Here is a 16,355-nt window from a genome sequence, read left to right on the forward strand (position 1 = left end):
TTTTTCATTTTTCTATTTCTGTTTAGGCTACAGCAATCTTTTTTGTTCCAAAATTTTTATGTTAACTGGGAATTTTCCTGTTTGCTTGATGGGGTAGCTGTTGGCTTTGCCCTGGGTTCTGGATGGTGGTCTGTTTGGAGCTTTATTTTTTATTTTAGGCCCCAGTACTGGTCTTACTGTACAGGGCTAGGATGTAGAATACTGTATAATTTCAATGTTCTGTTCTCCATTTCCTAGCCAGCACTAATGCTCATTGATCCATGCCTTACAAATGCAATAAGTACATAACATACAGAACAGGGACCTGAGCAAATATGACAGGAGGAACCATTAAAGGATTCTAGTGACATTGTGCAACATAAGTGCTCAATTTTGGTGGAGTTCTTTAACCTGTCCTTTGAGATTGTAAATAGTTAATGGCCAGCTCCTGTGTCCAGTGAAGCCCATGGGAATTTTGCCATTGACTTTAACGGAAACAGAACCGGGCAATGAATTTGCCAGGTACTTTGAAAATGGAAAGGGGGTACCTATTGTCTTCGCAGTGTCTTAAGATCTGTGTACCGTTACAGCAGCATGCAGAGTACAGACACTGCACGTCTCCCTAGCACAGGTATAAAAACCAGTGTAGACAGGGAGGCACTGCTTAGGTGAGTAGAGTTGACATGCCAGAACCCTTAGATTATATACCCTACATGGCTCTCTACATGCCCAAGCAGTGCCTCTCACACCGACTCTGCTAAAAATATCAGTGTAGTGTCTTGCTGCCTCCCTGCTGCCAAAATCTTTCTCCGCTGCAGTGAAAGGGTCCAGCAGCAGGGAAAGTCTATGGGTAGCAAAGTGGCAGCAGGGAAAGGCTCTGGAAGTTCCCCACTGCTGGAGCCTTTCACTGCATCAAAGAAAAGCTGGCAGGGGACGGAGGGAGGGGGCAGCAGGAAAAGGCTCCAGCAGTGGGCAACTGCCAGAGCCTTTCCTCACTGCCTCTCCTGACAGAGCCTTTTACTCCTGTGTAGCTACCTGTATCCTACACGCTGCCAGACGTGTAGACAAGGCGTATGTGTTCAGAAAAGATGCCTAAATGACAGCATTAGAGACTGAAGTATCAAAAAGAGAGAGCTCATAGAACTGATGGGGATCCATCATGGATCTCCTGAGATCTACCAAAGGCTTGTGCTATCTGCACACAGGCCCTGTGCCTCTTCATTTCTCCCCAATCCTTCCAGCTAGTGGTGGGTCGTGAAGTTGGAAGAAACCTATGAAGGAGCAAGGAGGGAACTGGAAGAAGCTGTGCTTGGTGGGAAGGAGTTTGCCTCCCGAAAAGACTCCCTCTTGAATAGCTGAGTGACAACAGAAGCAAAATTAGGAGCCCCTCATCACCATAGTACCAGAGCACCTTCCAGTATTGCATTAAATGACATGACTAGCATCTGTCACAGGGGGTACATTCTCTCCCTCATAGCCTCACCTCCTCCTCCTATCTCTGTCCTCAAAACCCCATCACACTTTCTCCATTTCATCTTCCTGCTCAGTAACCTCCATACTCCCACTCCTTCCTACAGAAAAGAAAGGGTTCCTTGGCCCCATAGTTAACTCCTGTCCAATCCCTTGCCCACATCCCCAAATAGCAGATATTTGAGCCCCGTTAGCCTTCACTACTGCCCTGACAAGGCAAACAGAGCTGCAGAGGATTGATCCCTCCTCAGGATGGGCAGATCCCCCTCCTCTGTGGAGTGGGAGAGAACGCAACATGGAATTCTCTCTCCATCCCACTGAAAGGAAACTTAAAACATAAAATAACAAATGCAGTTATTAATTGCTGGTTAACTTGCCAGGAACCTCCTGAGGGGAAGTGTAATTAGAGGGAATAACTCCACTTATTTAATACATGACAAAGTGAAATGGTCTATTCCATTCCCCATTCCTTTTTTAAAAAAAACAAAACCTAATGCAAAGCCAGTAATATTTCATAAATCAACAGGCTTTTGGAAATCTTAAAATACAAACGGGATTTTTCTTTTCCAACCTGTCAGCAGAAGAGTGGGCCCTGCCAATATAAACCACTGATGCATACTTGTCTGAGAAATTGTGATACTAAAGGAAAACTTGGCTAGGGCAGCATTATCCGAAGCTATGATATATTATTCTGCTGCACTGCAAGTGGAGAGTTAAGTAAATCAATAAATCTGATACCCATGAATGCAATTAAACATTTGGTTTTAATGAAGCTCAAAGTTATGCTCCTTTCTAAATAAAAACAATGAAAAACCCTATTACCACTGGGAGAAGAACGTATATGTAATTTGCCTTAGTACATGAGAAATGTACTGAAATAGAATACTGTCTCATCTGTGTATATTGTGTATTCATTTTCGGTGAAATTCACCCTTATACAGAGGCTCAGTGCAAGGCCTATGTATCAGTGAAGTGCCACTTAAGTCTAGGGAGTTAAGTATTGAGAAGATCTCATGCTGCCCCTCTGCTCAGAGGTGAATTTAACTAATTATGAATATTGTAACTTCAGTAGTTCATGCTCATTGCCTGTTCCCCCATGCCCACACATCATCCTGGTTCTGGAAACTGCACTGCCATTAGCTAATGTCTCTCTGTATTTCCTCTGTCTAACTGTTCTCAAAGGTTCATAACTCTGCAGAGAAGCTCAGCTGGAAAGAGTCTTCTAAAATTGTTTCAGCTCCTTTTCAGTTATACTTGTAAGGGAAAATGTTCTGCCAGCCTCCATTTTATGAGCACTGTGAACTCTCAGGAGTGCAAGCCAATCAGGTAAGTGTGCAATTACACAGTGTGTATGTGCAATTGTCCATGTGGGTGCACAAATGTGGAGTTCGCTCAAGTTTTGGATGAGCATGAAATGAAGGCTGCCTGAAAGGAATAAGAAACATAGCCTTTATTGTGTTGATATGTACCAATTTTCCAAATGTGGAGTCCAATCTACATTATATTGACTTCAGTGAGAATTTTGCCTGAATAAGTAGTCCAAGATTTGACCTACATTGCCTTAAGAGCATGACTTCCTTCCTCTTTGTAACAGTATGGCCTACTAGATGTAGCACAGAGCTAGGACTCACGAGACTATGGTTCTACTCCAGGTTCTACCACCAGCCTGCTGAATGACCCTAGGTAATTCACTTCATCTCTCTGTGCCTCACTGAAGTGATGAAATTTCCCTCCTTTGTACAGAGCTATAAGTTCTACTGATGAAAAACACAATATAGGAGCTTATTATTACATACATCAGAACTAAAAGTCTTACTCAAATCAACAACAGAGAGAAATTCAAAGCAACCACTAAAACAATGGCTGTGTTGTTTTCAGGTACTACAGCATAATAAGGGAGTTCTCATTTAGATATACCTCATATTCACATGAACCTGCTTTATGCTAGCAGCAAAATGTCTTTCAGCAATCTGAAAATCTACTCCATAGTACAGTATATAAAAATTAACCCATGTCCAGAGACTACTGTAACACCTAGTTAGGCAGGTTAATCCTTTCACATTGCAAATCAGATTTATCCAATGTCACTGCTTATTGGTCTGAAATCCTGGTGTCCAGAATTCAAGGATGGAGTTACACAGAGTGATAATAGAATTTAATGTCCTGTACTTGGGAGTCAAAGTGCAGTAACTGTGTTATCAGAGAAAGTGTTATGAGTGAGCTTAACCATTAGAATGGCAAGCCAGACCAGGGAAGATAGAAAAGGAATTAGAGGAAGAAAAGAGAGGGCAGTTATTATCAATGCCATTTTAATGTGTTATTTTGTAGCACTATATAATAAATAATATAGGGAAGCAGTAAAGAGACACTGAAGTCAACTTGGCCCCAGATTTGGGGTCGATAAGGAGGGTCTTTTAAATACCGTAGCACCTACAGAAATTATTTTACTTTCTGTTTGTTGTTGTGCAGTGACTAAACATTTCATGTATGTATGACTCTGTTGTGCTTATTATTTAGCAAATATGCTGCACCTGGGCACATGGGGTAAGATTTTCAACGTACGTAAGAAACATAGGAGCAAAAGTTCCAGACTCTAAACCAGGGGTGGCTCTAGGATTTGCGCTGCCCCAAGCAGGGCGGCATGCCGCGGGGGGCGCTCTGGAGGTCGCCGGTCCCATGGCTCCCGTGGACCTCCTGCAGACGTGCCTGCGGAGGGTCCGCTGGTCCCGCGGCTCCGGTGGACTTCCCGCAGGCATGCCTGCAGATGCTCCTCCGAAGCCACGGGACCAGATGACCATCCGCAGGCATGCCTGCGGGAGGTCCGCCGGAGCCGCCTGCCACCCTCCCGCGGGACGCTGCCCCAAGCGTGCGCTTGGCGCGCTGGGGTCTGGAGCCGGCCCTGCTCTCAACGAGACACATGCTCCTACATCACTGAGGCACTTTTTAAAATCCCACCTAGTGTCTGCTGATCAGTGAGATCTCAACATGGCTTTCTCTTGTATATGCACATGTACCTGCATATGCACTTTTCCAGCACTTGCACCTGTGCATTCAGGTAAAGGGGTTTGTGCATGCAAATCTTCTTCAGACGAATAGGTTTTGTGTGTGTATATTCTATACCCTGCATGCAAAAGGGTTAGCAGACATATATTACTACACCTCTACCCCGACATAACGCTGTCCTCGGGAGCCAAAAAATCTCACTGTGTTATAGGTGAAACCGCATTATATCGAACTTGCTTTGATCCACTGGAGTGCGCAGCTCCGCCTCCCCTGAGCGCTACTTTACTGCGTTATATCGGAATTTGTGTTATATCGGGTCACGTTATATTGGGGTAGAGATGTACTTTAAGGTTGTACAAGCACATGTGGAGGCTGAAAGTCATGCCCATAAGACTCACGTATTTGCTACTAAACTGGAGGCCCCCTTTTCCTGGGAAAGAAAGAAGAGTACTTTCCATAGAATGGCAAAATGACCTTGCCTCATCCAAACCATCACCTCCCAAGTAGTCTGAAAAATCTAATTGGTTTTTTTTTTCCGGATGGAAGTGCTGGAAGCACTGATTATCCATCATTCCTATTTCATGCATTCAATATATACAGCCTCTCTCCTGTCACTCAACTCCTCCTCCACCAAAGTAGTTAAGCAGCATGCAGACAATGGCATGTTTACACTCTCCTATAACCTGCATTTTAGGTAGCTATCAGTGTCAATCTAACTCTCTTTATGCTATTGTAGTCCTAAGTGAAGCAAGACATTCTAATGTTATGTCTGAGAGAAAGTATTATAGTGGGAATATGAAAGTGTGTGTGTAGAAGAAAACTGAGTCTTCTTTCTATCTCTCTGTGATTCAGTTATCTCTACATCAAACCCCCTCCACTTGCATGAGCGACATGTGCTTTTCAAATTTTCAGATTTCACTCTATTCTTTATGCAACATAGGATAGGCAATCAAATGCCATATATAAGCTAATAATTTGTCTTAAATGCTTAGCCACATGGCTGCATTGTATATATAAGCTTCACAGCTTTCTAAAATGTGTAACCTTCTCTTTTGGGTCAGTTTCATGCCTTTTAATGCATTATCTTAGTCTATGGGAAAGGCAAGTGTCTTTCTCCTGTATGGATGGAGAGGTGTCCAAGATGGACTGCTAGTTTCAGATGGCAGGATGACGGCATCCTGAAATTCAAATGAAATAATTATAATAGTTTGCGCTTCCTTTCATCAAAGGATCTCATGGTACTTAAACTTTAAGGCTCATGCAACACTCGTGGGAGGCAGGTAAGAATTATTATCTACATTTTATAGATGGAAAAACTGAGGCACAGAAGTGACTTGTCTGAATTCACGCAACTGTGTGGCAGAGCCAGAAATCTAGGAGCACTAGGCAAGGCTTCCCTCTTTAGCCTATGGCTGCATCACAATACTTTTTTGTGAAACTCCATGTAGAGCTAGGATTCTTGGGACTATATCAGATCAAAACCGAGCCTTGGAGGGAAAAGCAACATAAACAAGGAAACTGCAGCACGTTAGCTTTGTAATGTTATACATTAGACATTAGTTTCTACAATACTCAGGTACGATGGAATGTGTTAAGGACCAAGTGGTTGCTTTAGCTCTGAATTTCCTGCACTGTTTTAAACTATTTTTTGTGCATACTAGTAAAACATTCATACTAATAATATGCATTTTAATGTTTCTGACAAGGGATTATTAAAAATGTTTTTGTGAGAGAGGTATTATGTGAACGGTGGGACCAAACCTGCGAGGTACTCAGCGACTTACGACTTCACAGCAGGCCTTTAGCCATTTTGCATCATCTGGCCTTTTATTCCCAACTTATCTTAATGGGGGGAAGTAGATGGTTCAGGGAACTGATATTGCAATATGTAGCCTTTCAACTGTATGTTTCTGTTCAAGCTCAGTACTGACAAAGTGATTATTATCTGTTACCAGGCTGTGAAATGAGTTTTGGGGTCTAACACAACAGGTGTTCCAATCACAAAACCGCTATCACTCATGGGCACTCGTATGGCCAGTCCCAACAGAGAATGCAGCAGTTAAATGGATATTGAGATATATCCTCACCCTAGATGTTCTCCCTGCATGCTAAGGCTGAATCACATTAGCAGGGAAATAGGAAAGCCTGCCCTGGCAAAAAAGATGCTACACCAATAAAGGGCCCAGTTTACCACCAACCTGCCCTGTATGCAGTTACTTGCACCAGTGCAATTTGAATGAAAAATGTTTCTATTCTGACTGGATAAGGCTTTACATCCACATTGCACTGGAATAAATGACTGCGTAAGGAGCTGGGTAACAGTGACTGGATCCAAAGAGAGGACTAGGCTTGTCAGTCAGCTGTGAGCACAAAATTCACCAAAAGTGAAAGAGAGAATGAATCAGAGAAAAGAGAGAAACCACATTTAACATGCAGTCAAACTGTCCTTCTTGTTAGCTTTTTTCTTTGTAAATAGCTCTGGGCTGCAGGGCTAATACTATCTGTTATTTTCCGCACAAATGGCAAATTTCCCCTAGCTGTGGTAGACCACCTAGCACTGCTTTCACTGTAATCATGCAATTCTTTAAAATATTTAAGGGGCACTAAATTATTTTTTACCTGCCATGACAATGGCTTATATATGACTAATGCTGTCTAAAATACCACAAACATAATAGATTAACTAGAATAAAAGTTAGTGGAGATGCCAGATAGATGGAAAAGCACCCGTAAAAATGTTTTCTTGCTGGAAGACAACAGTGGAATCCTACTAACTATGGCCACGGTTGCCCTTTTAATAAGGATAAGAATTTTGGTAACAAATTGCTTATTCACTCTATGTTTTCTTCCTCCTCTGCTCCTATTATCTCCAAGGCTATAATATAAAAGCCTTGAAAATACCACCACCATACAGAATGCAAAACAGAGGAGGGAAAGGCTCAAATAGTCATGCTGTTTGTAGATAAATTAAACAAACTCAGAAAAGTCTGAGACAGCTGGAAATTTGACAGGAAAACTGGTTTTCCAGGGAGAACACTAGAGCCAATTTAAAGTTAATTACTGTGATTTGGAACTGCTCTGTGAGTAAATACCACTCTGTGATTGACCAACTAGGAAGGGTAATTGGTTCCTGAACTATGTCTATGGTGTATTTAAAAACTACCATCAGTCAGTGCCTTTCTGAAAGTTGACTGAGAAATTATTAAATTGTGTAATTTAATTTTTTTCTTGACATTATGTGTCTCTCTCACTATTTTTTTTTGGTGTGTGTTAACATTAGCATCTAAACTACTTGCTACGTGTCATATCTTTCACCACCACAATTTATTGAGCTTCATAGTCACATTAGGAAGCAAATTCTCAGAACTACTGGGCTGTTGGAAGCTGTAGGAGTTAGCAGCTGCTCAGCAGTTCTGTCATTGCTAGTGTATACTATTGCTCACTACCACAGGGAGACAAGTTTGAGGACTCCACAGCTAAACAAGGACTGGAAGGCAACCAGGTTCTGTCAAAGTCTGATAGATATGCCAACCAGTGTACTGTCAGAATAAAATATAGCATCACCTGGGCACAACTGCCATGCGAAAACGGGAATCACATGGACTCCCCAAAATTCTACTAGCCTGTTGATGTCCCCTTTGAGCAGCAGCAGGGAATATGCATTCTTCATTAATAAAGAATTAAGGGCAGGAATATAATCAATGACAGTCACCATGCATATGTGTTTTCATCACACAAACCCGACTTTGTTATTTGAGGACATTACAAGTTTGGTTGATAGAAGTAACTGTGTAGATGTAGTATCATATGTTTGTAAGGTTTTTGACACAGTACTGCATAACATTCTGATTAAAAACGTAGCACTGTACAATATTGATAAAGCACACATTAAATGGATTAAGAACTGACTGACAGATCTCAAAACATAGCTGTCAATGGGGAACCCACTCTCTACACTGGATTCCCAGAAAATTTTGAATCAAGTTCAAGGTCTAGGTCCTTATCTTCAAAGCACTCCATGGTCTGGGCCCAGGATATCTAACAAACTCATCTAAAGCTCTGGGATAAGGGCTCCCCACACCCCCGGAACAAAGGACTATCACAAACCTCACCACTTTCTGCTCCAAGCGCAAGTCTAAAGTTGAAGACTTGGGAATCCGAGCAACTATGGACAAACTGCAATTCTTGTCAGTTTCCCCTTACAAATATGTCAATTCAATCAGCAGCTTCTGGTCCAGGGAGCATATTTTGTTTAGGAAACACCATGTGGCTGTGTTTCTGAAATGAAGTTTTTTCAGGTTTTCGAGGAACAAATTTTTTTTTTAAAAAACTGGTTTAATACCAAATTGGACCAAAACCAAATTTCAAAAAGTCAACATTTCTCATAAACTGGAAATCCCAAATTTCAGCCAGCTCTGTGGAAGAGACTGATACTGGAATACTGTGTATAGTTCTGGTGTCTGTATTTTTAGAAGGATGTTTGAAAATTGGAGAAAGGGCTGAAAAAATTATTAATGGGCTAGAGAAAATGCCTTACAGTGAGAGACTTAAAGAACTCAACCTGTTTACCTTATCAAAAAGAGAAGTGAACGGTGACTTGATTAGTGCACAAGTGCTTCATGGGGAGAAAATACTGGGCTTAAAATGGATTTTTAATCTAGTGGAGAAAGATATAATAAGAAAGAAAAGTTATTTACTTTTTACAGTAACTAGAGTTCTTCAACATGTGTGGTTCCTATCTGTAATCCACTTTGGGTGTGCCTCACCTCTATGCACCTGAGTCCAGAAGTTTTTTGCTAGCAGTGTCTGTTGGTCTGTTCCTGCACCCTTCTCCTCCTCATGTGCCGAACCAAGGATATAAAGGGCAGTATGGACCAACTGCCTCTTCAATTCCTTCTCTACCATGAACCAGGCATCAAAGATCAGAAGTAAAGGGGAAGGAGGGCAGATGGTGGAATAAAGATGGGGACCACACATCTCAAAGAACTCCAGTTACCATACACTATAAGCAACCCTTCTTTCTCCTTCAAGTGATGGTCCCTATGTGTTTTCCACTGTGGGTGACTGACAAGCAGTGTTAATTGAGGAAGAAGATGCAAGAATCTTTGTGGTACCAATGACTGGAGTATTGCTGTGCTGACAGATGCATCAGCTGGAGAAGCTTGCACCAGAGCATAATGTCTATTGCAGGTATGGACAGAACCCCACGTTGTTGCCTTATAGTTTTCAATGAGAGGAACATCCCAAAGTGAGGCTACTGATGGGGTCTTGGCCCCTAGTAGAGTGGGCTCTCAGACCTTGGGGAAGAGGAGTGTTTGTTAATTCATAACATTCAGCCTGAAATTCATTTGGAAAGTCTCCACTTTCCATGTCCCTCTCATCTAGATGGGTGCCCCATCCTAACAAGGAATGGTCTGTGATCAATGTCTTCTGGGGGGGGCAGGGGATGAAGAAAGCTCCCCCACACACTTGCTTCCTGTTCTTCCAAGCGGTTTGTGGGAGAGAGAGACTAGTTTTTCCATATTGTGTCTGCTTGGCACATATACCGTCTGGAGCCAAGCTTGTAGGCAATGAAGGCAAAGTCTTGCAAAGGGAGTAACATAGTTTCAGGGGGCCATATGTCCTAGAAGAATGACACATGAACAGAGTGAACAGGCTCATCTGGAGCTGAATACCATGGTGGATTGGAATCTGACCCAAGGAAGGTATGCTTTGACACTGACAGACTCCAGCATTGCCCCAATTAACTCTATAGTCCGTATGGGAACTAAAACGGGCATTTCTATGTTTACACCAAGTCCCAGTGAGCACAGAAGGTTAAGCAGAGATAAGATCACTGTCAGAATCTCCTGATGAGAGCTCCCTAGCAATACCCAGTCTTCGAGGTAAGAGAAAAGTGATGATCTGTGGCAGTGCAAGTAGGCTGCCACAACTGATCACACCTCTGTGAATACTCTTGGCACTGTTGTGAGGCCAAAGGGGAGCACCCTGTAATGACAATAGTTCAAACCTACAGTGAACTCAGGAATCTTCTGTGCATGGGGTGTATGTCTATGTGAATACAGGCATCCTTCATGTCAAGAGCTGTGAACCAGTTGCAGCTGTTCAGAGGGGGAATTACTGATGCCAGGGTGACTGTCCTGAACCTCAATTTTAAGATAAAGGCATCAAGCTGCCTGCGATATTGATGGGTCTCCATTCTTCCTTCTTTTTGGGAATGAGAAGATATTTTGAGTAAGACCCCTTTCCTCAGTGTTGGGGATGTCCCAGTTCTATGGGTCCCTGTTGAAGAAGGGAGTCTACTTTCCGAATGAGCATCCTCTCATGGGAGTGGTCCCTGAAGAGGGATGCGGATGGGGGGTTTGGAGAGGAACTCTATACTGTAGAGGATATGAATGATGTCAAGGACCCATTTTTCTGTTATCATTTGCTAGGGTTGGGAGAAATGAACTAGATGGTCATCAAATTGGGTATTTGAATGTTGGGTAGATAGATTGGCAACTGGTTTGATTCGGATTTCTCGAAAGTGTTTCTTAGTGTGAGGCTGGAGTTTGAAGGAGGAAAAGGGGAGAGCATTGTACTTGTTCCCCTGCATCCTCTGCCATTTTTGTAGTGGTCCATAGCACCTTTGATGGGAAAAGGGTTGAAGTGTTGGTTATGAGACTGTGGTCTACAGAATTTCCTCTTTGATGGTGGAGTGTAGATTCCCATGGAGTGGAGGGTTGTCTTTGAGTCCTTCAATGAGCATAATGAATCATCCATATTCTCACTGAACAGGCTGTTCCCTTAGAAGGGCAAGTCCTTCGCTGTAGATTGGACGTCCCTGGGAATCCAGAGGACTGAGACCACAACAGTCTATGCATGAAAAAAAGCCATAGCCATCGACTAGGAGGCTGTGTCAAGTGAAGCTTGAAGGGATGATCTGGCAATCATTGTACCTATCTCAATAAGCGCTTGGAACGGCACTTAATCCTGTTGCATGAGTTTGTCAGTGAATTCCATGAACTTGGAATAATGAACAAAACCATATTTAGACATTAACGCATGACAGTTTGCTATGTCATGACTAACAATTAAGCTAAGCTAAGAACTAAGATGCCATCTACAACTACCTAAATACTATAAACAAGTATTTACTGGTAATTACTGAAGAAAGCAAATGCTGCAGTAGCAAACACAGTGGACACTGAAGGACTCCATCTTGGACCATGGGTGGTAGAAAGGAACTGAAGAATCGGTCGGCCCGCATCACCCCTTATACCCTTGGTTTAGAGCACGAAGAGGAGAAAGACACAGGCATGGACCAACAGAACCGCTAGCAAAAATCTTCCAGTCTCTGATGCATGGAGCACATGTGCACCCACAGTAGAATACAAATAGAGGCCATACTTGAAGAAGAAACAATGGCTGGAAGCTGAATACAGACAAGTTCAAAGTAGAAATAAGGCTTTTTTTTTTTTTTTTTAAAGGAAGGTATTTAACCATTGGAATAAATCACCAAGGGAAGTGGTGGATTCTCCATCTCCTAATGTCTTCAAATCATGTTGGTATGCCTTTCCTGTAGATATGCTTTTACCAAAACTAAGTTATTGGGCTCAATCCAGGGATAACTGGGTGAAATGTAATGGTCTTATACAGGAGGTCAGACTATATGATCTAATGGTCCCTCCTCGCCTTAAATTCTATGAATTCTCATTCCTAGTCCCCACATTCAACTTTAATACTGGGGTTGCACAAATCATGCACAAACCATGACCTCCTGTATATCACAGGCCATTAAATTTCAATCACATTCCCATATATTGAGCCCAAAGACTCTAGTTAGAGACAGCAGCATGTCAGTCATCAAGGACTAAACTATCTGCCACAGCCAGAGAACAGGAGAGACTCGGGTGCCAAGAGCCCAAACTCCAAGGTCCCTCCAAATGTGATCTGGAGGAAAATTCCTTACCCCAAATCTAGAGAGTAATATGACCATGAGCAAGACACACCAATCAAGCGTCTAGAGCAGTGGTTCCCAAACTTGTTCCACCGCTTGTGCAGGAAAAGTCCCTGGCGGGCCGGGCCGGTTTGTTTACCTGCCGCGTCCGCAGGTTCATCCCATCATGGCTCCCACTGGCTCCAGGCCAATGGGGGCTGCTGGACACGGCGGCCAGTACATCCCTTGGCCTGTGCTGCTTCCAGCTGCTCCCATTAGCCTGGAGCAGCAAACCACAGCCAGTGGGAGCCGCGATCGGCCGAACCTGCGGACACAGTAGGTAAATAAACCGGCCCGGCCCACCAGGGGCTTTCCCTACACAAGCGGTGGAACAAGCTTGAGAACCACTGCTCTAGAAAGAGGCTTTTCGGTACCGCCTCAGAACACTGGTCCACCCTGCTTGGTGTCGCAACTGCAGGTTTGGCCAAGCTTTGATATTTCAGAGGAAGATGGAAAAAACAACAACCCAGAATACATCTAGCTAATTATTTATTGGGGGTGAGTGAGTGGGGAATCCTTCCTGACCTCTGCAGGCAACCAACTGAAACCTTGAAGCATGGGATTTGATTGTAGTCATTATATGTGTTTTTAGATCTCCAAGATGTCTTTGGAAAGCTTACTTACCTGAGTCCAGAGCAGGTACTGAGAATGACTGCAGAATCAGGATACCCTTGCACGGTACCATGGTAATAGCAGTGACCCTAATTGCAAAAAGGAAGGAAGGGGGAAACATTTAGGTAATCATAAATTCTATTCAGTGCCTTGTGTTTATAAGGTTCTCCCTTCCTTTCTATCTAAAAACCTTGTCTGATTTCAGGCGACAGCATCCAGTATCCCACTGATAGCAATCTTTCTGTCTCCATGAAATATTGTACTGGGCATTCTCAATGTTTAATGTTGGACCAAAGGAGTCCACACAAAGGAGTGGAATCCCTAATTGCTTAAAGACAATCAACAGTGTATTTAAAATATGACAAGTTTTTTCTCCTTGATTATGTTATCTGAAAGCTATGATATGGGGCATTTTATAACATTAAGCAGTGGAACAAATCTCATTGACATCAACATTTTGCTTAGATGTACATTTTCTTTAGTAATAGGATGTAAATTCATAGGAGATAATTAAGCATACTGTGAGATGTATTAAATCTAGTCTCAAATCTATGGCTTGAGAAACTCACAGGGCAAATGAAAAGTGGGTTGGAAGGGAAGCATTTTATTAAATTAACTAGCTGGGTAGTAAATTAACTAGCTTTGCTAGTAGCTGCACATTATTAGGAACAAACAAAAATAAGAGGGTCTTCTATTTTGAAAGGCATTTTATGGCTATGTTATTGTATTTCTTTAATAATCCAACTGCTTGCAAAAGGCAACCACAACACAGATACTGACTCAATAAAGATACATATCTTGCTGCAATCAAAATTAATTTTATTGTTGACTAAAGGTTATACTACATCTGCAATTATGTGACTGGCTGGAAAGTAATGATTGTGTCACGTTCAGCATTTCTTTTTTCACAGCTCCTTTAAATGCTATCCAGAAGCTGAAAATACTCTTGTAAAAGGTTGCTATCTTATTAGTGCAAAGCAAAGTTATCACTCATGTTTCAACTGACAGTCATCTCACTATGCCTTTTTATTACTTGGTTCATTCACATCTAGCTGCATTAATTAACCTTTTCAGTGTCAGGGAATGGTTTTCAATTACACAGCTGCACACAGCACACTTCTAAAGCCCACCTTGATTTCTGAAAGAAAGCAATAACCTAGAAAAAGACCAGGGTAAGATGGAATAGCTCAGATATGAATCCTAAGCAAATTAGTTTACCTCATAAGAAAATGTTTATTTGGAGCATTTTTTTAACATGAGAATGTAACAAAATACAGAACAGTGGGTTATAATCTGAATTGAATTTACATGGTTTGCCATAGTTAAAGCAACCAGAAAAATGGTGTGTCAGTGACATTGTTAGTGTATCTTCATTATCTGCCTCAGTAAAGTGCTAGTAACACTCTGATGAGAAAGAAAATCACAAACAAGAGGAGCAATTCCACACATTGAATTCTCTTTAGAGGTTTGCTTCACTCACAACTAAGGGCATGCAGCTGTTAGGCATGGCCATAATATTTCTGCTTTAAAGACAATGATCAGTTAAACTCATCCAATCCTTAACTGGAGAAAAACCTGGGCCATCATTCAATGACATTGAGACAGCCTGGTTACATAAACATCCGCTAAAAGTCATAAGAGTTAGTAGTCTGGAGTCTGAGGCAGGAGCACAATTTATAACTGGTGCTGCTTATGGAAGTGAGATATCTGTGTGCTCTTGGTGTATGTAGCAAACTCCTGGTTTACATTACAGACCTATATTGGTATAACTATGTCACATTCAGGGGTGTGGATTTTTCACACCCCTGAGTGGCATAGTTATACTGATCTAACCCACTGTGTAGACAGCTCTATGTCAGCAGGAGAGCTTCTCCCATCAACATAGCTACTTGGGGAAATGGATTAAGTGCACTGATGGGAGAGCTCTCTCCCACTGGCTTACATCGTCTTCATTAAAGTGCTACAGCAGCACAGCTGCACTGATAAAATGCTGCATCAGCGCAGTTGCAAGTGTAGACTTGCCTGGTCTGTGAAAGTGTCTGGTGAAAGAGGAAGGGGATGATGATTCCTAGGCTGATACAGACTGCATCTAAAGTGCAACTGACATTATCAAAGAGTGTATTATAGAAAAGGTTCTTATTCCTTCCCACTCCAGACACACAACTAGATATTTCATTAACTTTGAACTCGTCTATTCATTTTCATAACTTCTTCAAGATCCACATGCTGCAAGAAGGTAAGGTTCCTTTAAGTTCAATATTGAAAATGGCAAACCTATCAGATCATATCCTGTGATTGGATTGGTGGAAAATTGATTGCTAGCTCAGTAACTCATTTGAGCTACAGTATTTTTCACCTAACAAAAAAAGACTTTTGTGGTTTTAAATTACTGAATGAAGTATATAATCACCTCAAAAATGAATCGTTACTACAGTTAGCTGATTTGTTGTATTTAAAGATGTGCTCTGGCTGTACTGCAGACCATTAACTAATAAAGCAATGGTTAACTTTGAGAATGACAGATTTTTGGGAAGCTATTTAGTATATAGTCTAAACGTGAAGAGAATACAACAATAACATCTGCACCAAGCAGATGCTCAGACTTAGAGCTTGGCTACACTTGCGAGTTACAGCGCATTAAAGGAGCCCCAGACGCACGAGCTCACTCCCTGTCCACACTGGCAAGGCACGCAGAGCGCTCTGACTCCATGGCTAGAGCGCTCCTGGTACTCCACCTCGGCGAGTAGAATAATGTTTGATGCAGCCCCGCTGGAGCGCCCCAGCGTCAGTGTGAATGAGATGTTGCATTACTGCACTCTGATCAGCCTCTGGAAATGTCCCATAATCCCCTTAAGTCAAGTGGCCACTCTTGTCATTGTTTTGCATATGCCCTTTGAAAGCTCCGTTTGACAGCCGGCTGCTTATCTGCTCCGAGACAAAGCAACCATTACTGAGGAATGCTATGTGGGAGAGAGAGAGGTCGGGGGGGAGGTCTGCTGCTGTCTGAACTTACAAGACAGCATGCTGACATGCTCTCAGCCCCCCAAAACACAGTCTCTCCCCCCACATACACACAACACACTCCGTGTCACACTCCACCCCACCCCATTTGAAAAGCACGTTGCAGCCACTTGCATGCTGGGATAGCTACCGCAATGCACTGCTCTCTGTGGCCATTGCAAGAGCTGCTAATGTGGCCACACCAGTGCACTGCCAGCTGTCAGTGTTGACAGACTGCAGCGCTTTCCCTACTGTGCTCTACGAAGGCTGGTTTAACTCAAAGTGCTCAACATCTGCAAGTGTAGCCATGCCC

At 42.5% G+C, this 16,355-nt stretch overlaps 1 protein-coding gene across 2 annotated transcripts in view; it reads right to left on the reverse strand.

Annotated features, from left to right (window-relative positions):
- Positions 1 to 16,355, reverse strand: part of ADAM12 (ADAM metallopeptidase domain 12) — a 320,435-nt gene that overhangs the window by 109,370 nt on the left and 194,710 nt on the right. For both annotated transcript variants that reach the window (XM_039546827.1, XM_039546828.1), the window contains one exon: positions 13,055 to 13,131. In XM_039546827.1, the coding sequence (XP_039402761.1) occupies positions 13,055 to 13,131 (77 nt within the window). The remainder of the gene's footprint in view (positions 1 to 13,054; positions 13,132 to 16,355) is intronic.

Source organism: Mauremys reevesii, linkage group 7 (genome assembly GCF_016161935.1).
Source record: "Mauremys reevesii isolate NIE-2019 linkage group 7, ASM1616193v1, whole genome shotgun sequence".
Lineage (NCBI taxonomy): Eukaryota > Metazoa > Chordata > Testudines > Geoemydidae > Mauremys > Mauremys reevesii.